The 20,382-nt window shown below is 40.9% G+C and overlaps 1 long non-coding RNA gene, 2 gene segments (V, D, J or C) and 1 further gene; 3 read left to right on the forward strand and 1 right to left on the reverse strand.

Annotated features, from left to right (window-relative positions):
- Positions 1–20,382, forward strand: part of Tcra (T cell receptor alpha chain) — a 1,796,232-nt gene that overhangs the window by 1,447,466 nt on the left and 328,384 nt on the right.
- Positions 584–1,320, forward strand: Trav21-dv12 (T cell receptor alpha variable 21-DV12). The segment is given in 2 exon segments: positions 584–627; positions 1,033–1,320. Coding segments are annotated over 2 exon segments (332 nt in total).
- On the forward strand, positions 6,180–6,785 carry Trdv1 (T cell receptor delta variable 1). The segment is given in 2 exon segments: positions 6,180–6,231; positions 6,501–6,785. Coding segments are annotated over 2 exon segments (337 nt in total).
- Positions 18,153–20,382, reverse strand: part of Gm30392 — a 101,991-nt gene continuing 99,761 nt past the window's right edge. The window contains exon 6 of one of the 2 annotated variants that reach the window (XR_874625.2): positions 18,153–18,447. This is a non-coding gene — a long non-coding RNA (predicted gene, 30392). The remainder of the gene's footprint in view (positions 18,448–20,382) is intronic. The other variant, XR_874627.2, reaches the window with a different exon arrangement.

Consider the following 20,382-nt stretch of genomic DNA (forward strand, 5'->3'; position numbering starts at 1 on the left):
GCACAGCAATATTATACACTTATGTTGCAAATGGTTTCATCTACAGTATTATTTTAACTGGTAATTTTGATGGAAAAAAAGTTGGTGCCTCAAAAAGTTAAATCGTATATTTCTGCTTCTAAGACTTACGTATTGTTAATATAAGTAAGAAGTCTCTTCTTACCCTCACCGCACAGAGATAAACAGGGTTTCCTGAAATAAAGATCAATTCCGACCAGTTCAATGGAGCACTAAACCATCAGTTGTCAGTGAGCTTTGTCTTTCAAATAAATAAGGGGTGCATAGTTTCTCTCAAAAGGTTTGGTCCATTCAAACTCAGCCTTATTGAGTCTGAAACTTGAAAAACTCTCAACTGAAACTAAAATTGGAGATTCTGTAGGGAAAATATTTTCATCTCCTTTTAAACTTTATATTTAAACCCGAGAGGTGGAGATAGACCCCAGCAAGAGGCCCTTGACTGGAGCCACCCACAAAGGAGGCTTCTTGAGGCGGGGCAACGCTGGCAGCTGTGGGGTTGCTGCTTGAAGCGGCCTCCTATCATTGCATCAGACACAGATCTGAGCTCATCCATTTGCTCTTAACTATGGGATGTGTGAGTGGAATTGCCATTCTCCTGGCTTTGGGTAAGTGTTCTGAGCCTAAGGAAGGATAGATTTTGTTCCTAAAGACAACGAAGATGCATCTGCCGCCACCACTTCTCCTTCTGTGATTTTCCAAACTGCTGGAGAGAATTGATGTCGGTGTGATTGTTTCATGAGTCTGCGCATTACAAGCATAAGCCGCTCGTATCAGACTCACGAATAGGAGCTCTGAGTTCCTGGAGCTCAAGGAAAGTGGAAAGTGGGCAACTTATCCTTCACTGTGTGATTCTGCATAGCTAAGGAGTCAATAGCAGCAATGTCCTCAGATCTGAGCAAAGCACCTCTCAAGAGCAGAGCTCAGGAGGGGAGCTCCGGGCTTTTGTGAGTCTGACACCTGGGCACTCTGATCTCTGAGGGTCCAAAGCTTGACTGTTGTTTCTTAACTCCTTAGGTATTGCGGGTGATGCTAAGACTACACAACCAGATTCAATGGAAAGTACTGAAGGAGAAACGGTGCACTTGCCTTGTAGCCACGCCACAATCAGTGGAAACGAGTACATCTATTGGTACCGACAGGTTCCTCTTCAGGGTCCAGAATATGTGACTCACGGTCTACAACAAAATACAACCAATAGTATGGCTTTCCTGGCTATTGCCTCTGACAGAAAGTCAAGCACCTTGATCCTGCCTCATGTCAGCCTGAGAGACGCGGCTGTGTACCACTGTATCCTGAGAGTAGCACACTGTGACAGACAGGGCTGCACCTGTGCAAAATCTGCCCGATGGGGGAGGGGAAGCAGAGGCATCCATTTCAAGAGGCCTCTGCACCTCAGTGAGCAATGAGCTCAGCAGGAATCTGAGAAAACAGTGAAGCACCAAGAAGGGATGGAGAAAGAGATTCTGCGACTGGGCAAAAACAGCTAATAGTAGTGGAAGGATGGACATATCTGCACGGTGACAGATACCACAATTTCTAGACCTGCAGTAAGAAGAGATGAGAACTTCAGACTTTTTCCTTTAATAGCAACAACAAAAAGCTTCTTTCTGTATAAACTTAAGTAAAAATTATGAGAAAATCCTTATGGAGCCAGGGAAGTGTCCAAGCACAAGGAACCTGTCATTCTGTCTATCTAACATCCCTGAAGAAGAAATAAGTCTTGGTTTTCTTCCATTTTCTCTTACGAAAAGTATATGCTTTTCATGTTACTCCCTGTGGCATGCAGTTCAAATAATCAGTTTTTGAAGCAACAGATGGCTATTTCACTTTCCATCTGCATCAAAATATCTTCATTATTACATAAAAGAATAAAATTATTTTCATCATTACTCAAGTAAAACCTGATGCTCATCTCAATGTCTCTTCTTATTTAACTCCCATCATAATCAATTTTGACAGTTTGAAGTCTGGCAATGACAGAAACTGAAGTGCAGCACGTATTTTCTGCTGCTAACTTTTATATTTTCATTTACAATTGTTTGAGGTGTGCTCATACATGCATATTTCTTTATGATATCCAAAAATGACTTCATAGTGTGAATAAATGATGATTTCACCTGTTTGATTTTAATATTTATATTTTCTCTTAGATATAATAAACAGAATTGTAATTTTTCACACACATACTCTAGATAGATAGATGGATGAATGGATAGATAGGTAGGTAGGTAGATGAACATATTTGTAGCTCAGTCTACCCTCAAACTAACAATCCTGCTTCAATCTCTTAAGTTCAGGAATACAGATATGTACCACCACACTTGGTAAAAGTATTCTTGTATTACAGAGAAAAATCGAGGAGTTAAGGATGGTTTACTATATGAAAAACAACACAAAACATTTTATTAACAAGAAAAATATCAGATAATGTCAATACATACAAGAATTGTTTGATAAAATTTGGTGTTGATTTTATATTTAATTTTTTTTCATGAATTGAGATTAGACATGAACATTCTTAGCCTGATAAGACAACTTCATAAAATCTGCAGTTCCATTCAGACTTATTGAGTTGAGTCTGAAGTCATTCAAACCAGTCTCTGGAACATGAAAGAGTTCTGTTCTTACCACGTGTACTTAGCATTGTCCTAGAAGATCTGTTCAGTGTAATGAGAATAAAGGAAAATGAATATATTGTATAGGATAAAGAAAGGACTGTTTTATGGACAACATAATTGCTATTACTGATGTCCAGGGAGTAATGAGGTGGAGAACATGGTAGATGATACTCCTTGGCTCAACCTTAAGGGGAGGAGAAGGGGAACTATGTGATCCAAAATGCAGACTAGGGCGTAACCCTAGTTATGTGCAAGATAACTGCTATAAGATAAGATAGATATGGTGAGAGAAACTGCTATAATCAGGAGGTACTCAGCATGTAAACTGCTCAAACTGGAGAAAACTTTTTAACAAGCAGTGACAGATCCTGCCACAGCCTGGCCCATGAGGCTGTGGCATGGGAGAGGATGTGGTCTGACTGCTGTGGAGGCATCTCTCCTCCACAGCAAAGGCTATGTAACCTGGAACAATGTGAGATAAATAACCTGATGGACTATGTTGTCAGGGCCTTTAGAAGCACTTAGTATCTCCATCGGAGGTCCCCATAAATATCCAGAAATATGAAACAATACCATAAACACAGGCATTGCTGATGAAGCTGGAAATAAGAGAAGCTGTATTTGATCCCTAGATCACTGGACCAGATAGGACTCTGTTCGCAGACTTCATTCAGTGGGGACTTTAATACACGGATGCAGCTTTTGTGGCTTTGTTGAGTCCCATTGTAGGATGTGATCTTTATGACGTAGGAGTGGTTGTGACAGATCTGAGCTACGTAGATAAGCATGCAAATCAAGTTTGTACAGTGATAATAAAACCTTCTAGAGAAGACTTTTAAAAGTTCAAAGCCAGGAAAGAGTTCCACCTGGATCACTTGAAGACAAATGTGACAAGATAAGTGGCAAGCCAGGGCTCCTAAGGAAAAACAAACTACAGAAAGCCAAATGATATGCTGATGAGCTTCTGGAAGACTTTAAGGTCAGAGCAAGGGTTCACAAGACATTAATGATAACATAGTTGAAAAAAGAAAGACTAAGTCTGTCCCCAGGGTGGACAGTCATGCCCGCAGTTCAAGCTGCATACATTACTCTCCCACAGCAAAGTCAGGTAAGGGTGGAAATTGTTCATCCACCTAGAGCTCCCACAGAAGAGAGGGACAGAACACAGACAGCTATAGCTGTAGTGCCCATTCAGAGCCTGCAAGACCAGGGGCTCACACGACATCAAAATATGGTGGGGGTTGGGGGAAAATGACGGTGGTTACAGCTACAGTGCCTGCTCAGAACCTGCCAGACCCAGAGCTGTCTCATCACTCAAGTGTGGTTGAGAAAGACATAATAACAGTAGCTTCAACCCAGAACCAACCTGTCAGACCCAAGTAGCCAAATCAAGTGTCAAGTGTAAGACATCCCTTGGACCTGGGTCAGGTCAGATTGAGCCAGATACATAAACCCATTAGGGTGGGGAGATGCACAGTGCTCCCATGAACACATCCTAGGATAAGAAGGCAGGGCTGCTTATGGAAACTGACTTGGATTATGGAAGGCCAGCTAAGGTGATACCTCCCATCCATACTCATGTACCAAATATTGAACCTTTAAGAAAATGACTGACACATGTGATAAAATTGTTTCCAGCTGTATTGAATCTTATTGAGGGTTTACTTTAGTATCCTCTTGTGGCTGGGATCTCAAACCGACTTGCATTCACCTGGAGTGGTCGACAGCAGACCTTCAGAGTACTCCTTGAGACTCACCTCCTCAGTCCCACTCTTCATGGGATGGTAACCAGGACCTTGTTTTTATGGGAACATGGTTCAAACAGCAGGAAAGTGTAAGAAAGTCTATTGCATGCGGAATATGCCTGATAGTTTTCCATGAGTCAGCCACAGCCAACTAAGTCCTCCTGGTAATCAAAGCAGATTCCCTTAACGAAGGTCAGCAGTCCTCGGTGTCACTGGAGGTTGTTCACTGGGTTCATGTAAAATCTGGTCACAGATGAACCAACATAGGTTAGAAAACATAGAAGACCTCTGGGACTCCTGTAAGATATGCTAATAGCCTAACATGCTGTCCAGTCATGTGAGGCCTATTCCCAACAGTAGCCTCGGCAGACAGGTGCTATGTCTGTGTGCATGCGCACACAGGCCATGTGCATAAGTTGAATTGTCCCATAAGAGACTACTAAGTAGAACCTGCCTCACAAGGAGGAATACAACATTCCTGCCAGTAACCCCATTAAAAGCACATTGGGTCACCAAGTTGGAGCTTGACAAAAATCATTGTTCTGCCCAAAATCATTATTTAGGTTCACTTTCTGAAATCAATAGGTATATCCACATTATGCACCATGCCCAAGAAAAGTCTGTCACACAAAAGCAGCCCTTACACAGGCAGCCAGAGCTGTGAGTCGATACATGGGGCGGCGGCCATGTCATGTTTAGAAGACAGCATTCAGCAGTATTTGTCACAGCCTCTAGCTCCTACACTCTTTCCACCATGTTCCCCGAGCTTGGAATGATGGGAGATTGACATAGATGACCCACTCATTTATTCTCAGCACTTTGAGGAGTTATGTGTGTCGGTACTAGCCACCACTCACCTAAAAAGAAACTTCTTTGACCAAGGTTAAGAGCAGAATAAACCTATAAACACAAGTAAAAAAGGACAGAGTTTGACAGCATGACCATTTAGTGAAATAACACCAGTAACTCTGCCCACCTCCACCCACCCACCTCCACCTCGGGCCTGTGATTTCCCCCCCACACTTTGTGGGATTTTGATAAGGCTTATAGTACCAGACATGAAATCTCTCCTATGGGAAAGCAAGCCAGCAGGGAGTTTTCTAATCAATGTTCTGCAACAAGTGGATAATATTTTTCCAAAATAGAGTCTTAACTTTTAGATATAGTAGGTAACCAAGAGCAACAGCAACATCTGGCATTGTTTTGGACGCCTCCGGGGCTTCCCTGACCATCACTCATAGGAAAGTATCTCATGCCTGGCGCTGAGATTTTAATTACCCATGTCTTCCGAGAGCAGCATTGTCCAACCCTGCAGAGAACTACTGGCCAAACTCACTTTCTATGTTACATACATACATATTAGCTTACAAACAGTAAATTTCCATAAGTCCATAAGACTATTCACACACCCTAAGTTTTGCTAACCCACCCCTACTCTTGGCCCTGCCCTAGCTCCTTTTCCCCAGCTCCACTTAAAGATTTAACACAAAGTATCCCCCATTTCCCTCATATCACCTGTTATATCCATTCTAATTATATTGTCTTTACTTAGGATGCTAGGATGTAAGATTTGTATCATATGAATTAAATATACAAAAATCCTCATTACTTAACATTTTTCAGTCTAGCCAAAAGGTGGCAGTGTTTTAAAAGGGATCTGAATTACATTCGTGTGGTGGTGAGCAGTAGGAGGCCAATAAGATCTCTGGCTGAGGCAGTCTTTTCTGAGCTCTGTAGCCACCCCAGTGGAAGCACGTTTAGAGAAATCTGACTCTGCTGCACTCACCAGTGCCAAGTGATGGGGATGCGCCTTCAAGTGCTTGCTTGGCTATTGACATTTCAGGCTGCCTGTGAGTACATATTTCATTTGGAAAAACAATGAGGTGAGGATGACCTCCCGGGGGGGGGCTCTTCTGTATGTGTGTGTATATATATATATTTGTGTGTGTGTGTGTGTGTGTGTGTATGTTCATATATCCAAAAAAGACCATAATGTGGGTTGATATAATGATGCTATCACTTGGGAAATATGGAGTAGGGGATTCACCATCTCTATACTACAGCCAGTAAGATCTCATTACTGCCTCTTGTGTTTTCTTTTCATTGCATTTTTGAACAGGGGTCAACACCCAAATGTTGCATCAGAGTCCTCAGTCTCTGACAATCCAAGAAGGAGATGAAGTCACCATGAGCTGCAATTTATCAACATCTTTATATGCCTTACTCTGGTATAGGCAGGGGGATGATGGCAGCCTCGTCTCCTTGGTGACATTACAGAAAGGAGGAGATGAGAAAAGTAAGGACAAAATAACCGCTAATCTGGATAAGAAAATGCAACAAAGTTCCCTGTGGATCCAAGCCTCCCAGCCCAGCCACTCAGGCACTTACCTCTGTGGAGGGAAAGCACAGTGGTCTACAGTCAGCCACAGGCTGTCTCCAAACCTGCAGCTGGGTCACAGCTGCTCTGACACAGCCCTCCTGAGACAGGACTAGCGACTGGAGGGTACAGCTGTCTCATCCCATAGGAGAGGCATGGGCATGATGCAATGGGAGGCTGTGCCTTCAGCATTACAAGGACTTTCCACCAGTAACATTACATTACAAATATACAAACGGTCCAAATTTCAATAATTTAAATATATGCACAAATCCCTTGCCTCCTAGTTCCGAAGAACACACTGCCCTCCTGCTGTTTACCTTCCTCACTAACAGAAAGAAAGTCTGAGCCCTTCCCCATGTTTGGGAGCATGTTAAGACTATATCATGACACTTGTTAGACAGAAGAGTCATTATAGGCAGCATGTTCTTTCAACAGTCACATCATAAATACAGAAATAATCAAACAGATCAAAAGGCAGATGAACAGTGACCTATCCAGCCTTAGCCTGGCCCCTTAGTCTCATTCACATTCCATTCTCTGTATCTCCCTGCGCACCTGCAACTGGAAGACCTCCTTCGCACTTTGCTTCAATATAAAAAGACCAACAGCTTCCTTCACCTACTCCCTCCACACCTGTTAGACTAGTGAGCCTGTGTCAAAGCACTGACTGAACACCTAAGCCAAGCAAAGAACACAGGCTAGAGACAAAGAGGTTTTATACCTGTTGGAGATGCTAAAATGCTCAAGCAAGGAAGGAAGCAGACCTGTTTGTTAGGGACTATGTAAGGGCCAACCAAACACTATACATTTCTAAGGTTTCATCTTCCCCTTATAAAACGGATACAATCATACTGTTTTGCTTATGTGTATTACATATGTTAAGCAACCAACACATTACTCACATTTAATAGTTAGAATATTTTCATTTTTTCTTCTTTTTCTTTTTTTTTTTTTTTGTATACAAAGCTTTATTAAGGGAGGGGACAAGGGACAGGACAGTCCTTGGCAGCTGCTTTGCTTAAGGTGCCAGTACCTGTTTACCCATGGTGTAAATGTGCATCCCACCCACTTGTCCTTGAAGACATTGGGCAGCTCCAAGGCATCAAAGCACACACATCTGGAATCATGCCACTGCGCCTCTGCCTGTTGACCTTCTCCATCACCTTGTGACCACTATCGGGCAGCACAGAGCAATGACTGATGTTCTCTGATGGCAGCAGAGGCAGGAAGTTCCTAAAAATAATATCTCCACCATTAATTAAACGGTAATCTCAAATTGGTCAAAACTCTCTAGATAATATTTTCCTAAACGGATCAACATGGTTCCAATCTAACTGTGAGATTCTCTGTTCTTCAAATTCAGAGAAGGAAATGGAACGTTCCTGCTCTCAGAAATTGCCTAGTGATGTGGCTTCAAGGAAAGTTATGCATAAAATGGAAATCATCTTTTTTATGTTGGCTAAGGCCAACATTTAACATATATTCTATTACATATTAACATATATTCTATGTATAGTGTTTACTTTGATTTTTGTTTGTTTGGGTAATAATGTTTACTAGTCTGGTTTGGGTTTGTGTGTGCTGAGCAAATGCTCTACCACTTAGGTACAACTTCAGCTTGAATATTTTCTGTTTAGATTTTTTTAAAAGTACTATTATTGCTGAGGAGATGACTCATTTGGTTAAAGTGCTGTCCCCACATACATGAGGATTGGACCATTAGCACCTTGGTAAAAAGTCAAGGAGACAGAGACTGGATACTATCTGAGGCTTTCTGGTGAGCCAGCTCAGCCTAACAAGATAGCCTTAGGTTCCAGTGAGAGACCCTGACTCCAAAAATCCAGTGTACGGCTCCTGAAGAATGCTACCTGATAGTGATCTCCTGCCTTCACTCACACTCAGGAACCTGAACACCTAAATAAACAGACAGCCTTATTCCAGCACACACCCAGCAAGCACAGCTGCACAATATACAAACTCATATACTCATGCATAATACATGCAGATATACACATGTACACATACACAGAATACAGACATCACACACACACACACACGCACATACTCATGCATCATGCATAAACTCATACACATGCACACATACACACTCATCATACACAGCTGCACAGCATGCACACGTCACACACATACTCATCATACACAAATGCATAGCATGTACACATCACATACATACTCATGCATGAAACATATAGATAAACACATGCACACATACACATTCATCATACACAGATGCACACCCAACTAATGAACAGAAGATGGGGGCCCCTGTGGTGGAATTAGGGAAAAGCTGGAAGAAGCTGAGGAGAAGGACAATCCCATAAAAAAACCAACAGTCTCAACTAACCTGGACCCTGAGATCTCCCAGACACTGAGCCACCAACCAGACAGCATACACCAGCTGATATGAGCCCCCTCCCTCATACATATACAGCAGAGGACTGCCTGGTCTAGCCCCAGTGAGAGAAGACACACCTAACTCTGGAGAAACTTGAAGCCCCAGGGAGTGGGGAGGTCTGGTTGGGGGAGGGTGGGGACATCCTCCTGGAGATGGGGAGGGAGATATGGGATGAGGGACAGTTAGGGCAGACTGGGAGGGGGATAACTACTGGACTGTAAAAAAAGATTAAAGAGTAAAAAAGAAAGAAAAGTGTGTAAGTGGAACTTATCCACACACATGTTGTACGCATGTGCAAATACACATCTAGAGTGTACATATTTGCATTTCTTCCTAAAGCTTCATTTTTCTAATTGGGAAATACTGTCTGCAATAGAATGCTAGAAACAATAAAGATTGCAAACACAAAGAGGAGTCATGGGTATTTAAAGATAAGCATGCAATGTCCCAAAAGGTTAGTAAGCTACTGACATCAAGAGGAAGGCATTGTTAAGTCCATGACATTGTCAGCAGGTGATAAGGAGACACATGGCATGGCATGTGTTCTGGTCTTCATGTCACCCTTTCCATCAACAGCCCTCTGTTGGAGAAAAGCATTCTGCAATTCTGCCTCATCTGATCTGACAAACTGAACAAGGCTGAGCCACGGGGCACTGCTTTCACTCAGAGCAGCATAAATTTCCATAAGAGGCACGAACCCAGAACAGCTGTTCTTAGTGTGCCATGAGCAGTCACCAACTTGACATCCTTGGGAGCAATTCTTTGTGGGAATTTGGATCTGGGCAAATGGAGCCAGTGGGTAATCAGAAGAAAAATAAATCTGCATTGTGCTGTACAAATATGTACAATGATTGGGAGTCTGCTATAGATAAGAACTATTAAAAGAAACAATGATGTTTAAGGAGAAAGTCTAAAGATTTATCACCACCATATCTACACTAAAAACAGCTCCAAAGATAGATTGAAAAATATCCCAGGCAGAAGTTGACCGACATAAAGAGGAATGAAAAAAATAGTAAAACATATGAAACAAAATATGAGATGAGGATGAAAGAAAACAAATTGAAAATGTCACATTATTATATTCAAATAAATATCAGAGTAGAGTAAGTTGGGAGATGGTATAATAGGATAAAATGGGGGATCTGGAGGGGAGATCTGGAGGTATATATAATCATATCTTATTGTAAACATATATGAAATTCTGAAGAATAAATAAAATTAAAAGAAAAAAAAAGGATCTTGGCACAACTGGAACGGCTTCGTGGTCCTGAAGTTCATGTTCAATAGATTGAAAAATACAGTGTATAGTCAGCCTTTGCAGGATTAATGTTATGGGATGGCCACGTAATTTATGTGTTCAATACAATCTTCCACAAAATTCCAAAAATGTTCTTCACACGAGTAGGAAAAATAATCCTAAAATTCCTATGTATGCACAGAAGCAGAGAGCAACCTCAAGAATGAAGAGCAGAGCTGGAGGCGCCACCATATCTGGCTTCAGATTATTCTGGAACCACAGTTAGAGCATGGCACTGGCAGAAAACAGAGCCATAGATCAGTCTGATAGAACAGAATCCAGAAAGAAACAAAAGCAAGTAGCTGCAGTCACCTGACTTTTTACAAAAATATCTTAAAATGTTTGAAAAAAACAGCTAGGAAAATTGAATATACACATGGAGAATGAAGCTCTCTACTCTGCACCAAAATCAATTCAAGGTGAATTTTTAAAAACATCTTTACTGTGAAACCTGAAATGTTAAAAAGCTCCGGGAAAACAGGTAAACTATTTCAAGACATAGACATGATGAATTTCTGCAAAGGGCTCAGACTTCTCAGAAAGTAACAAGAATTGATGCATGGAATTGCATACATTTTAAAAGCTTTTGTACAGTTAAAAAAAAAAAAAGCAAAATTTTCAGGTCACTGAAGATCTCACCTCTCATCCAAAAAGCCTCTTTTTACATCAGAAGGAAACCATTGCAGAATCCAGAATCACACAGCTAGTCAAAATACGAGGATGTCTGACTATGCAGTGTTCCATCCCAATTGATGGCTCTGTAACCAAACTTATGCATCCCAGGTTCAGGGAACATTGTTGAAGTGGGGGTAGAAATATTGTAAGAGCTGGAAGAAGTAGGTCATGCAAGTGGTCTTCTGGCTATGACATGAAATCTAAACAACATGGCTGCCTAAACCAGACCAATACCAGCCGACTCAACGTAGATAGGGGAATCCCACGGGGCTCCACGCCCAGATGAAGAAGTACAGGCAATTAACAACTGATAAGAGGTAAAGAATTAACCAATGAGAGCCCCTTATTAATTATCCAATTCTGAGTGTCTATCCTGGAAACATATACATGCATACTGCACTGCATGGATTCAGCCAGCTGTATTTACACATTGACCCATTTATATGTATATGCAACAACAGTGGTTAAAAAAGGCAAAAGGATGGACCATCTAGAGACTGACACACCCAGGGGGATCCATCCCATAATCACCCTCTAAACATAGACACCATTGCATAGGCCAGCAAGATTTTGCTGAAATGACCCTGATATAGCTGTCTCTTGTGAGGCTATTCCAGTGCCTGGCAAACACAAAAGTGGATGCTCACAGTCAGCTATTGGGTGGAACACAGGGTCCCCAACGGAGGAGCTAGAGAAAGTACCCAAGGAGCTAAAGGGGTCTGCAACCCTATAGGTGGAACAACAATATGAACTAACCAGTACCCCCAGAGCTCATGTCTCTAGCTGCATATGTAGCAGAAGATGGCCTAGTTGGCCATCATTGGGAAGAGAGGCCCCTTGGTCTTGCAAACTTTATATGCCCCAGTACAGGGGAACACCAGGGCCAAGAAATGGGAGTGGGGGGGGAGGGGGGAGGGTATGGGGTACTTTGGGGATAACATCTGAAATGTAAATGAAAAAAATACCTAATAAAAAAAAGAGAGAGAAGGTCAGCCGGGCAGTGGTGGCGCATGCCTTTAATCCCAGCTCTCGGGGGGGGGGGGGGGGAGGCAGGTGGCTTTCTGAGTTCGAGGCCAACCTGGTCTACAAAGTGAGTTCCAGGAGAGCCAGGGTTAAACAGAGAAACCCTGTCTCGAAATCCCCCCACCGCCCCCCAAAAAAGAAGGTCATGAATTTCAGGAAGGGGCCAGACATGGGAGGGGTAGGAAGTTGGAGAGTGGGGAGAGAAATGATGCAGTTACATTGTAATTAAATAAGAAATTAAAGTTTGGAGAGAGAATACACAATGGAGAAAATCCTTGCCAACTATTCATCTGATAGGCACTTGACATCTAAAATAAATTAAAAATTAAAAACTCAAAAAAACTCAAAAAACTAAAATAATATAATCAATAAGTAGCTAAATGAACTAACAGACAGCTCTCAACAAAAAAGAAATCTGTATCTCTATGGTAAGGTACTTATTTAAGCATTATTTAAGGTCCAGGGTTTGATTCTGGAAACAGAAAAGGAAGAGGGAGGAAAAGGAGAAAGCACAAGATGCCACATCAATGTCACTCTTTAAAAGAGAGTCCCTGCGAGTTTTCATTCTGTGGAAATGAGGTTTTGATAGTATTCAAGGTTTCATTTTCTTCTGTGAACAAGCCAGAATGATCAAACCGCTGTGTTAAAAGTCAGCACCAGTCTCCAGTGTGCTTGTCTGCCCGTCTGCTTTCACTGTCCCTGTTGGAGTCTTCTCTTTCTGTTTTGGTTTCTGCTTTTCCTGTTATGAGAGTTTTAAATGTCTAGTGATCCTGGAGCAGCCATGTGTCCTTAGTGAGTTATAAATCTGGGAAATGTGATTTCCATTCCTATTTTCAAATACCTGCCAACTTCACTCTCAACTAAACCCGGTTGCCAGATTCATACGTGGTCCCATATTTGTTGGGTGAGTGTTGGGTCTTCCTTTGCTATTATCTCAACCTGTCAGGTTGGCGACACTCTGAATTTCAAGGTCCCAGGAATCAACGGTTGGTGAACTGGCTGAAAGTAGGGAGAACAAGATGAGGGAAATGGCCATGAAAATCTCTACCTGAAGTTCTGGTCTCAGCTCTGGTCTTATACTTCAAAAAGTCCCAGATCAGCACAGTGGGAGGAGTGAATGATTGAAGAGCAGGCAAGGAAGAAAACTAAGACCGGGCAAAGTCTCTCAAGTGGGGTTTGCAGTCAGGCTCCATGTTTTTTCTCTGATCATAGTTTTATAAAGGAATCTGCAAAGTGTTCTCCACTGTGGCTGCAGTTACTTGTGTCTCCATCAACGGTGTGTGACATGGTCTACTTCCTTACATTCTCATCACCACTTTTCCTTTAAACAATGACGTACAAACAAGGACAAGATGGTGTCTCACTGTGCTTTGTTTGTTACATTTCATTGAGATGGGATCTGAGCATGTGTCTAGACTGGCTTAGAAATCCTGTTCTCAAGCAATAATCCTGGCATAGCCTTGAGCAACTGGGATGCAAGCATGTGCCACCAGACCCTTGCGGCTTTTTTCTACATTCCTTGAGTACTGATGATAACAAGCACTCAAGGTGGTGGCAATGCATGTGGATGTGTGCGCCTGCACATGAATACCAAAAGTTGCTGTCAGGTATATTCCTATAGTTCTTTTCATCCTTTCCTTGAGACACAGTTTCCACAGAACTTAGAACTCACTAATTAATTAGACTGATTAGATAGCAAGCCCCAAGATTCTAGTATTTCCTACTTCCCAGTGTTAGGATTCTGGGAATATACATCTAAAAAAAACATTCAATGCAAAATTCCCACATATTCTAATCCTTCACAGATTTCTTTTTTAATTCCTAAAATTCATGTAGAACCATAAATGACCCCAGAGAGCCAAAAGAGCCCTGCAGAGGAAGGGTAGATGGCAATGATGAAAGGAGGCCCATGCCAGGTTCCTGGCTTATCATTGATGTTCTATTTCATTTTTTTAAGTCTTGATTTCTCAAACATTTTTATCTGATAATTTTTGCATTTGATGACCAAGGGGCTGAATCTTTGCCTTATGTTATCTTGAATTTTTTAGACAAAAAACTTTGTGATAGCTGATTTCTTATATGATGAATAATTTTAATTGTGAACTCAACTTTAATTTGTACTGCAACTATGTTGAATATATAAATTGATGACATATCTATCAAGAGATGTATTTTTTCCAGAAGACCCCAAATAGTATTTTTTTAGTTCATTATGTTCTTCCAGGTAAGGTGGTAAACTCTAACTTTCCTTCGGGCAAAAAGTGAAAGAGTCAAAATAAGAAAAGACAGACTCAATTCCAAAAGGAAAAAGGAAAACAGATGCAGCAATCTATAAAGGTAGTGCTCAGGTACATGAAAAAGTACAAAGACAACAGTAGGCGACACAGCATGGAAAGTAACCCAAGCTGAAGACAACTGCAGGAGAGTGGCTCCCAGCAGGGGAGGGGAGCAGAAGCTCTGTTAAAATGTTTTCTCCTCAGTGAATAGTACTGACAGTGGGGGGATCATGAGAAAGTTTCTCAATCAGATGAAACCAAAGTACAGCCAGAAGAGACATCTAAACCAACAGATGTAAAACTCGCAGAATTGAAACACAAGGAAAATGAAAAGCAAGACAATTCACCTGTTCTAATGGATTATACGACCTCAATTACTGATTTCAAAGGTACTAAGATAGGTAAAATGCTGATGTTATCAACATATTTCTAGCAAAAAAATGATAAATGATTTCAAAATAGCTATAAACAAGTAAATGAACTCAGTCAAGGACCTGCAAGGGAAGAGCAGCAAAATAGAGAAAAGATCACCAAATCAGATGAAAAACCAGGAACAGAAAATAACTCACAGGCTACTATATGAACAAAGGAGAAAGCTAGAAAGGAATCTGTCGTGTTACACAGAGAGAAAGACAGACAGACAGACAAACGTCAACTTCCTGCTCCCTTTCTTTCTTTCATTTAGCCCTGGGTCCAATCTAGGAACAGAAGTAACAAACCTCAACAGAGTACAGGCTATCTACAACAACTGTACAGCCATCATTATACTTAATAAGGGAAAGGATTTACTTTAAACTCAGCAACGAGACAAAAGTGCCCACTCTACTGTTACTCAAAGCAGTGCTTGGGCTCTTAGATAAAGCAATAAACTAAGACAGAGAATAAAAATCTACATAGGAAAAATAGGTCAAATTGTCACTGTTTGCAGACACTTTATCTCATACTTAGAAGTCCCTAAATGTTTCACAAGAAAATTCTTAGATCTGATAAACATATTCAGTAAAGTAACAGTATCCAACAACAACATAGGAAAATATGTAGGCCTGAAAAGATAGCTCAGTTGGTAAAGTGTTTTGCCTTACACCAACGTGGATCTGAGTTCAATTTGCATAACTCACATTTAAGAGAAAAAGTAAGGGTGGTAGTGCTCAGTTTTAATATATATGCTGAGGGGAAAAAGACAGGAAGGAGGCTTTATGGGTTCAGTGGCCACCCAACCAACCTACCTGGTGAGTTCCAGGCCAGTGAGAAACCCTGTCTCAAAAAGGTAAGGGAGTTGGTTTTTGGTACACACACACACACACACAGATATATCTATGTGTGTGTGTGTGTGTGTGTGTGTGTGTGTAGATAGATAGATAGATAGAGCAGAGCCTCAACAGCCACACTTTTTCTCTCATCCTTTTTATACCTTCCTAGACAAAAGTTCTTTATAAAATTACCTCATAGATAAAACATTACACAAAAGAGGAGTTACAGAAGGATGTCGATAGTAAGTTCAAAACAGTGTTTCATTCTATAAGCTCATTATAAGCTCAAAGCAACATTTTCACATGACCTTGCTTCATCATAGTGCACACCTGTGGTTTCATCCTCGGACCTGACAAAGAATGAATGTTTTTCCTTGATCATAAATTTATCCCAAGCCTATTTCTCTTCTTAGTACAATTTATAAAAGCTCATTGTATTTTTTATTATGCATCCTTGACTCACTTTATTCTATGAGAAAGGGGCACATTCTTTTCTTGATTCTAAGTTTATTACATCTTTCTGGCAAAACAACTAAAATAATCTCCTTAAACTCTCTTCCTAAAATTATTTGAATCAGATCAGGAATTCTAAAAAGTAATTAATTCATCTAATCAATATGAATTCATGAAATTTTATCTTCATGTTAATCTGCAGGAAATTTGCTCAATAGGATGGGCTGATGCCCAGGAATCATTAGGCTATGTAACAGTGACAGAAAAGGTATAACAGCAGATAAGAAGCAATCCTAGAGCAAAGTCTCTGGGGCCATCTCTCTCCAGAGTGCCCCCATCACAGCCATGTAAAACAGTGGGCCATCTCCAGGAAACTCACTTGCTTGCCATAGCCTTTCCTAGATGGCTTCTCTCTCCCTCCCTCTCCCTCTTACCCCACCCCCACCCCGCTCTCTCTCTCTCACACACACACACAAACTCATATGGACTGTAATAATACAGACAAGATCTGCAGAACTTCAAGTCAAACAAATATCCCAGCACTGAGAAGGGGAATTAATTGTATGTGTACATACGTATGTATGTATGTATGTATGTATGTATGTATGTATGTATTATATGATGTTGTACACTTGCAATCCCATCAATAAGAAATCAGAGAGACACTGGAGGATTCCTTGCTTGCTAGCCATACTAGCCTAATTGGTGGGCACAAAGCTAATAAGAAAGGCTACCTCAAAGGAGGTGGATCTATGCTAGTTAGTTTTACTGTCACTTTAGTACAAGCTATAGTCATTTGGGAAGAGACATAGAGACATTTTCTCAATTGAGCTTCTCTCATTTCAAATGTCAAGTTCACAAAAAACTAACCATTATAGTTTTTTAAGCTTTAGATATGTTTTATTTAGATTAACCACAAAGGTTGTGTAGCTAGCAATGAACCTGGGAGGAGCAGGGAAAGGGAAAGAGAATATAGTATTATAAATAGATAAAGGAGAAATCACCATATGGTGATTAAGTGGAAAGAGGGATGGGAGGGAACGCTAAAAGAGAGATTATGGCCAGAACTTTTGAAGCATCCTAAAATATATGCTTATTTGAAAGAAGATAGAATGTTCCATGTTGACATCTTATTCTACCAAATAAAATCCCCAGTACAGGAAATTAGATACTTCTTGTTGAGTCATTGGCTACAAAGTCCCATAGACACTCTTCCCAGAAAAAACTCACAGGCTATTGCCAATACTATTGATTACCCGCCAGAACTTAATGGTAAGTTGCAAGTGTTTGAGACATCACCTATTTATGTCATCAATCAAGGAGAAATCCATCTGGTGCCCAACTAGAAGCTTTACTCCCTCTGACTAGAATCCATGATGTTGGAAGGTACTTTGAACACTACTAGAGGAGAAAAGTAATCACTAATATCACTCAGCTACGAGCTTTACAAACTACAATATTGACTTTCTTACAAAAACTACTGCAGCATAAATGTTATGGGAGTAACCAACCACTTTTAAAAATTGGGTTTATGGCACACTCTGCGAGATGGAACCCATATCTGATATCTGATGTTGCTAAAGTGGTCAAGGACCTAAGGCTAAATAGGTTATGGACCTAGGAGAAAGTCTAATTATTCTGCTAAATGAACATATCAATAAAATGATTCCAAATGACAAATCAATGTTATATATATCATGGTATATATATATATTTATCCCAAAATGGATAATATCACTCAAACTTTGTCACAGAACCATTTTTGTGTGTTTATCTTTGCAGTAAATGATAATTAACACTGAGTTAACACAGAGACACACACAACTCAACAATGTGCAGAAAGTGAAAGACTTTGAAGTACTCAGTCCTAACTGAGATGTCTTTATCAAACCCTGTCGCATCCACTCGACCATCAGGAAAGACGCACACCACTGCACACCATGTTGTCCTTCTTCAAGCAGGTTTATTCAGGAACACTTCCAATTGCAATGCAGGAATGGGAATCCCCCACCCCCTACCCCCGCCCAACAACCCCGGGGTGTGCCTTAAATACCCTACTGACTCCACCCCAGTCACGTAACGGCAGTCCATTGGTTCACAGCAAGTGACAACACCTCAAGCGAGCTGACGAGGCATGGCGTCTGCGCAGTGCAGGCGGCTGGGATGTGGCTAAGTCTGAGGTAATGAGGAAGTCAGGCGCAGGTCATAAGACCTGGCAGCCGTCCTGGATGCCATCTTGGGGTGGCAGTTGCACATGCTCCTCATAAAACTCCTCTCCTCAAGGTTCAGAGATCTGTGCAAAATAGAAAGTAGAAAGATTTAAGCCAATGGTGGTAGATGATAAGAAAATAGTGTCTTCTAGACACAACAGGGCTGATGCAAATATGAACTCATAGGGACTGTGATAATACAGACAAGACCTGCAGAACTTCAAGCCAAACAAAAATCCCAGCACTGAGAAGTTACAAAGTCCTGCCTCTAACCAAGAAGCTATTTATAATTGATACCTGCTAAGAGAAGACAACTCTGTTTCCTCCAAAGGAATGATACTGACCATACTCAGGTGAGGCCCCATCCTCTAGAGTAGCTAGCAAACAGAAAATGGAATCTATGTGTTTGTATGCTTTTGTTCTGTTTTCTTTGGGTTTGATGGCTTGTTTTTTTTGTTGTTGTTGTTTTGATTTTGTTTTGGGGTTTATTTTTTTTTGTCTTTGGGGGATTGGCTTCTCTGCTTTAAGTTTTGTGTTTGTTGTTTGTTTGTTTGTTTGTTTGTTTGTTTGTTTTGAGAGAGGGGAAGAACATGATGTTGGCCAATGAGGGATATGAGGAGGATCTTGGAGGAGCTCAAATGTGATCAAAATACATTGTATGAAAAATTAAAACCAATAAATGAAAAAAAGGGGTGAGGAGAATGTATTCATCAGATTTGTCTGTAGACAAGTCTCTGGGCCATTTTCCTCATCAATAATTGCTATGGGAGACCCCAGATGAAAGTAGCAATCCCATCATGGGCAGATTATAAATATAGTTATAGATATATAGATAGATATAGATTATATATATACAGAGAGAGAGAGAATCTTGAAAGGGAACTGAGAGAGAGAAAGGAGTGTTCTTGAGGGATTGGAGAATGGTAAGGACAAGAATGCAGCCAAATATGTGTATTATAAAAGCAGAAACAGCTAGAGAGGATCAGGAGGGTAAGGAAAGGTGGGCAGGGCACAGGGAAAACTGAACAGTCTAATGGAAGATGTGTGAAATGCTGAAACAAAACCCAATGCCTTTGTGCTGAGTTATTTTCAATTGATGACTCTGTTCCCTGACTATTTTTGTTACATTTTGTGGCACTTCAAAAAATTAATATTTGCAAATATATATTGTAACTCAATTGAAAACTATATCTATTTCAGTGAAAATTACTCAGAATAAATAGTCTGCCCTTCAGCCAAGGAAAACAATGTTTCTCTTTGCCTTACTAACCTTACTGATATCACAGCATCCAGCGTGAAGCCTTGCTCTAGGTATCTGCTCAATATATTTTAATGAAAATAGGGAGCCGGGCATGGTGGCCCACGCCTTTAATCCCAGCACTCGGGAGGCAGAGGCAGGTGGATTTCTGAGTTCGAGGCCAGCCTGGTCTACAGAGTGAGTTCCAGGACAGCCAGGGCTGTACAAAGAAACCCTGTCTTGAAAAACCAAAAACAAAAATACAAATAAATAAATAAATAAATAAATAAATAAATAAATAAATAAATAAATAAATAAAAATAGGGAACTGTTTCACAACAGACATCCTAGTATTCTGGCTCTTACAATCTTTCCACCCCCTCTTCCACAAAGTGTGTGAACCACAGATACAGAAGCTGTGATGTATCCATTGGGGCTGCACTACTCATAATCTGTGTATGGATCTCTGCATTGTATCCAGGTGTGGTTTTCTGATAGTCTGTGATTTCTGCAAACAGGAGCTTCTTTGAAGAGAGCTGGTAGCTACACTTATCTCTAAAGCCATACAGGTCATTGTTGTAGGCAGGACTATTTAACTGTTTCCCCTAGCATCTTGCATGGTGTTTTCTGGTTCCCAGTAGGTCCACAGTAACCAGGCACATGGGTGAAAATCTCACCCAAATACCCAAACAAGCTGTAACATCCACAGACTGGATGCAGAAAATGTAGCTCATTTACAGAATAGAATACTATTCAGCTATTAAAAAGGAGGACATTATAA

Source organism: Mus musculus, chromosome 14 (genome assembly GCF_000001635.26).
Source record: "Mus musculus strain C57BL/6J chromosome 14, GRCm38.p6 C57BL/6J".
Classification (NCBI taxonomy): domain Eukaryota; kingdom Metazoa; phylum Chordata; class Mammalia; order Rodentia; family Muridae; genus Mus; species Mus musculus.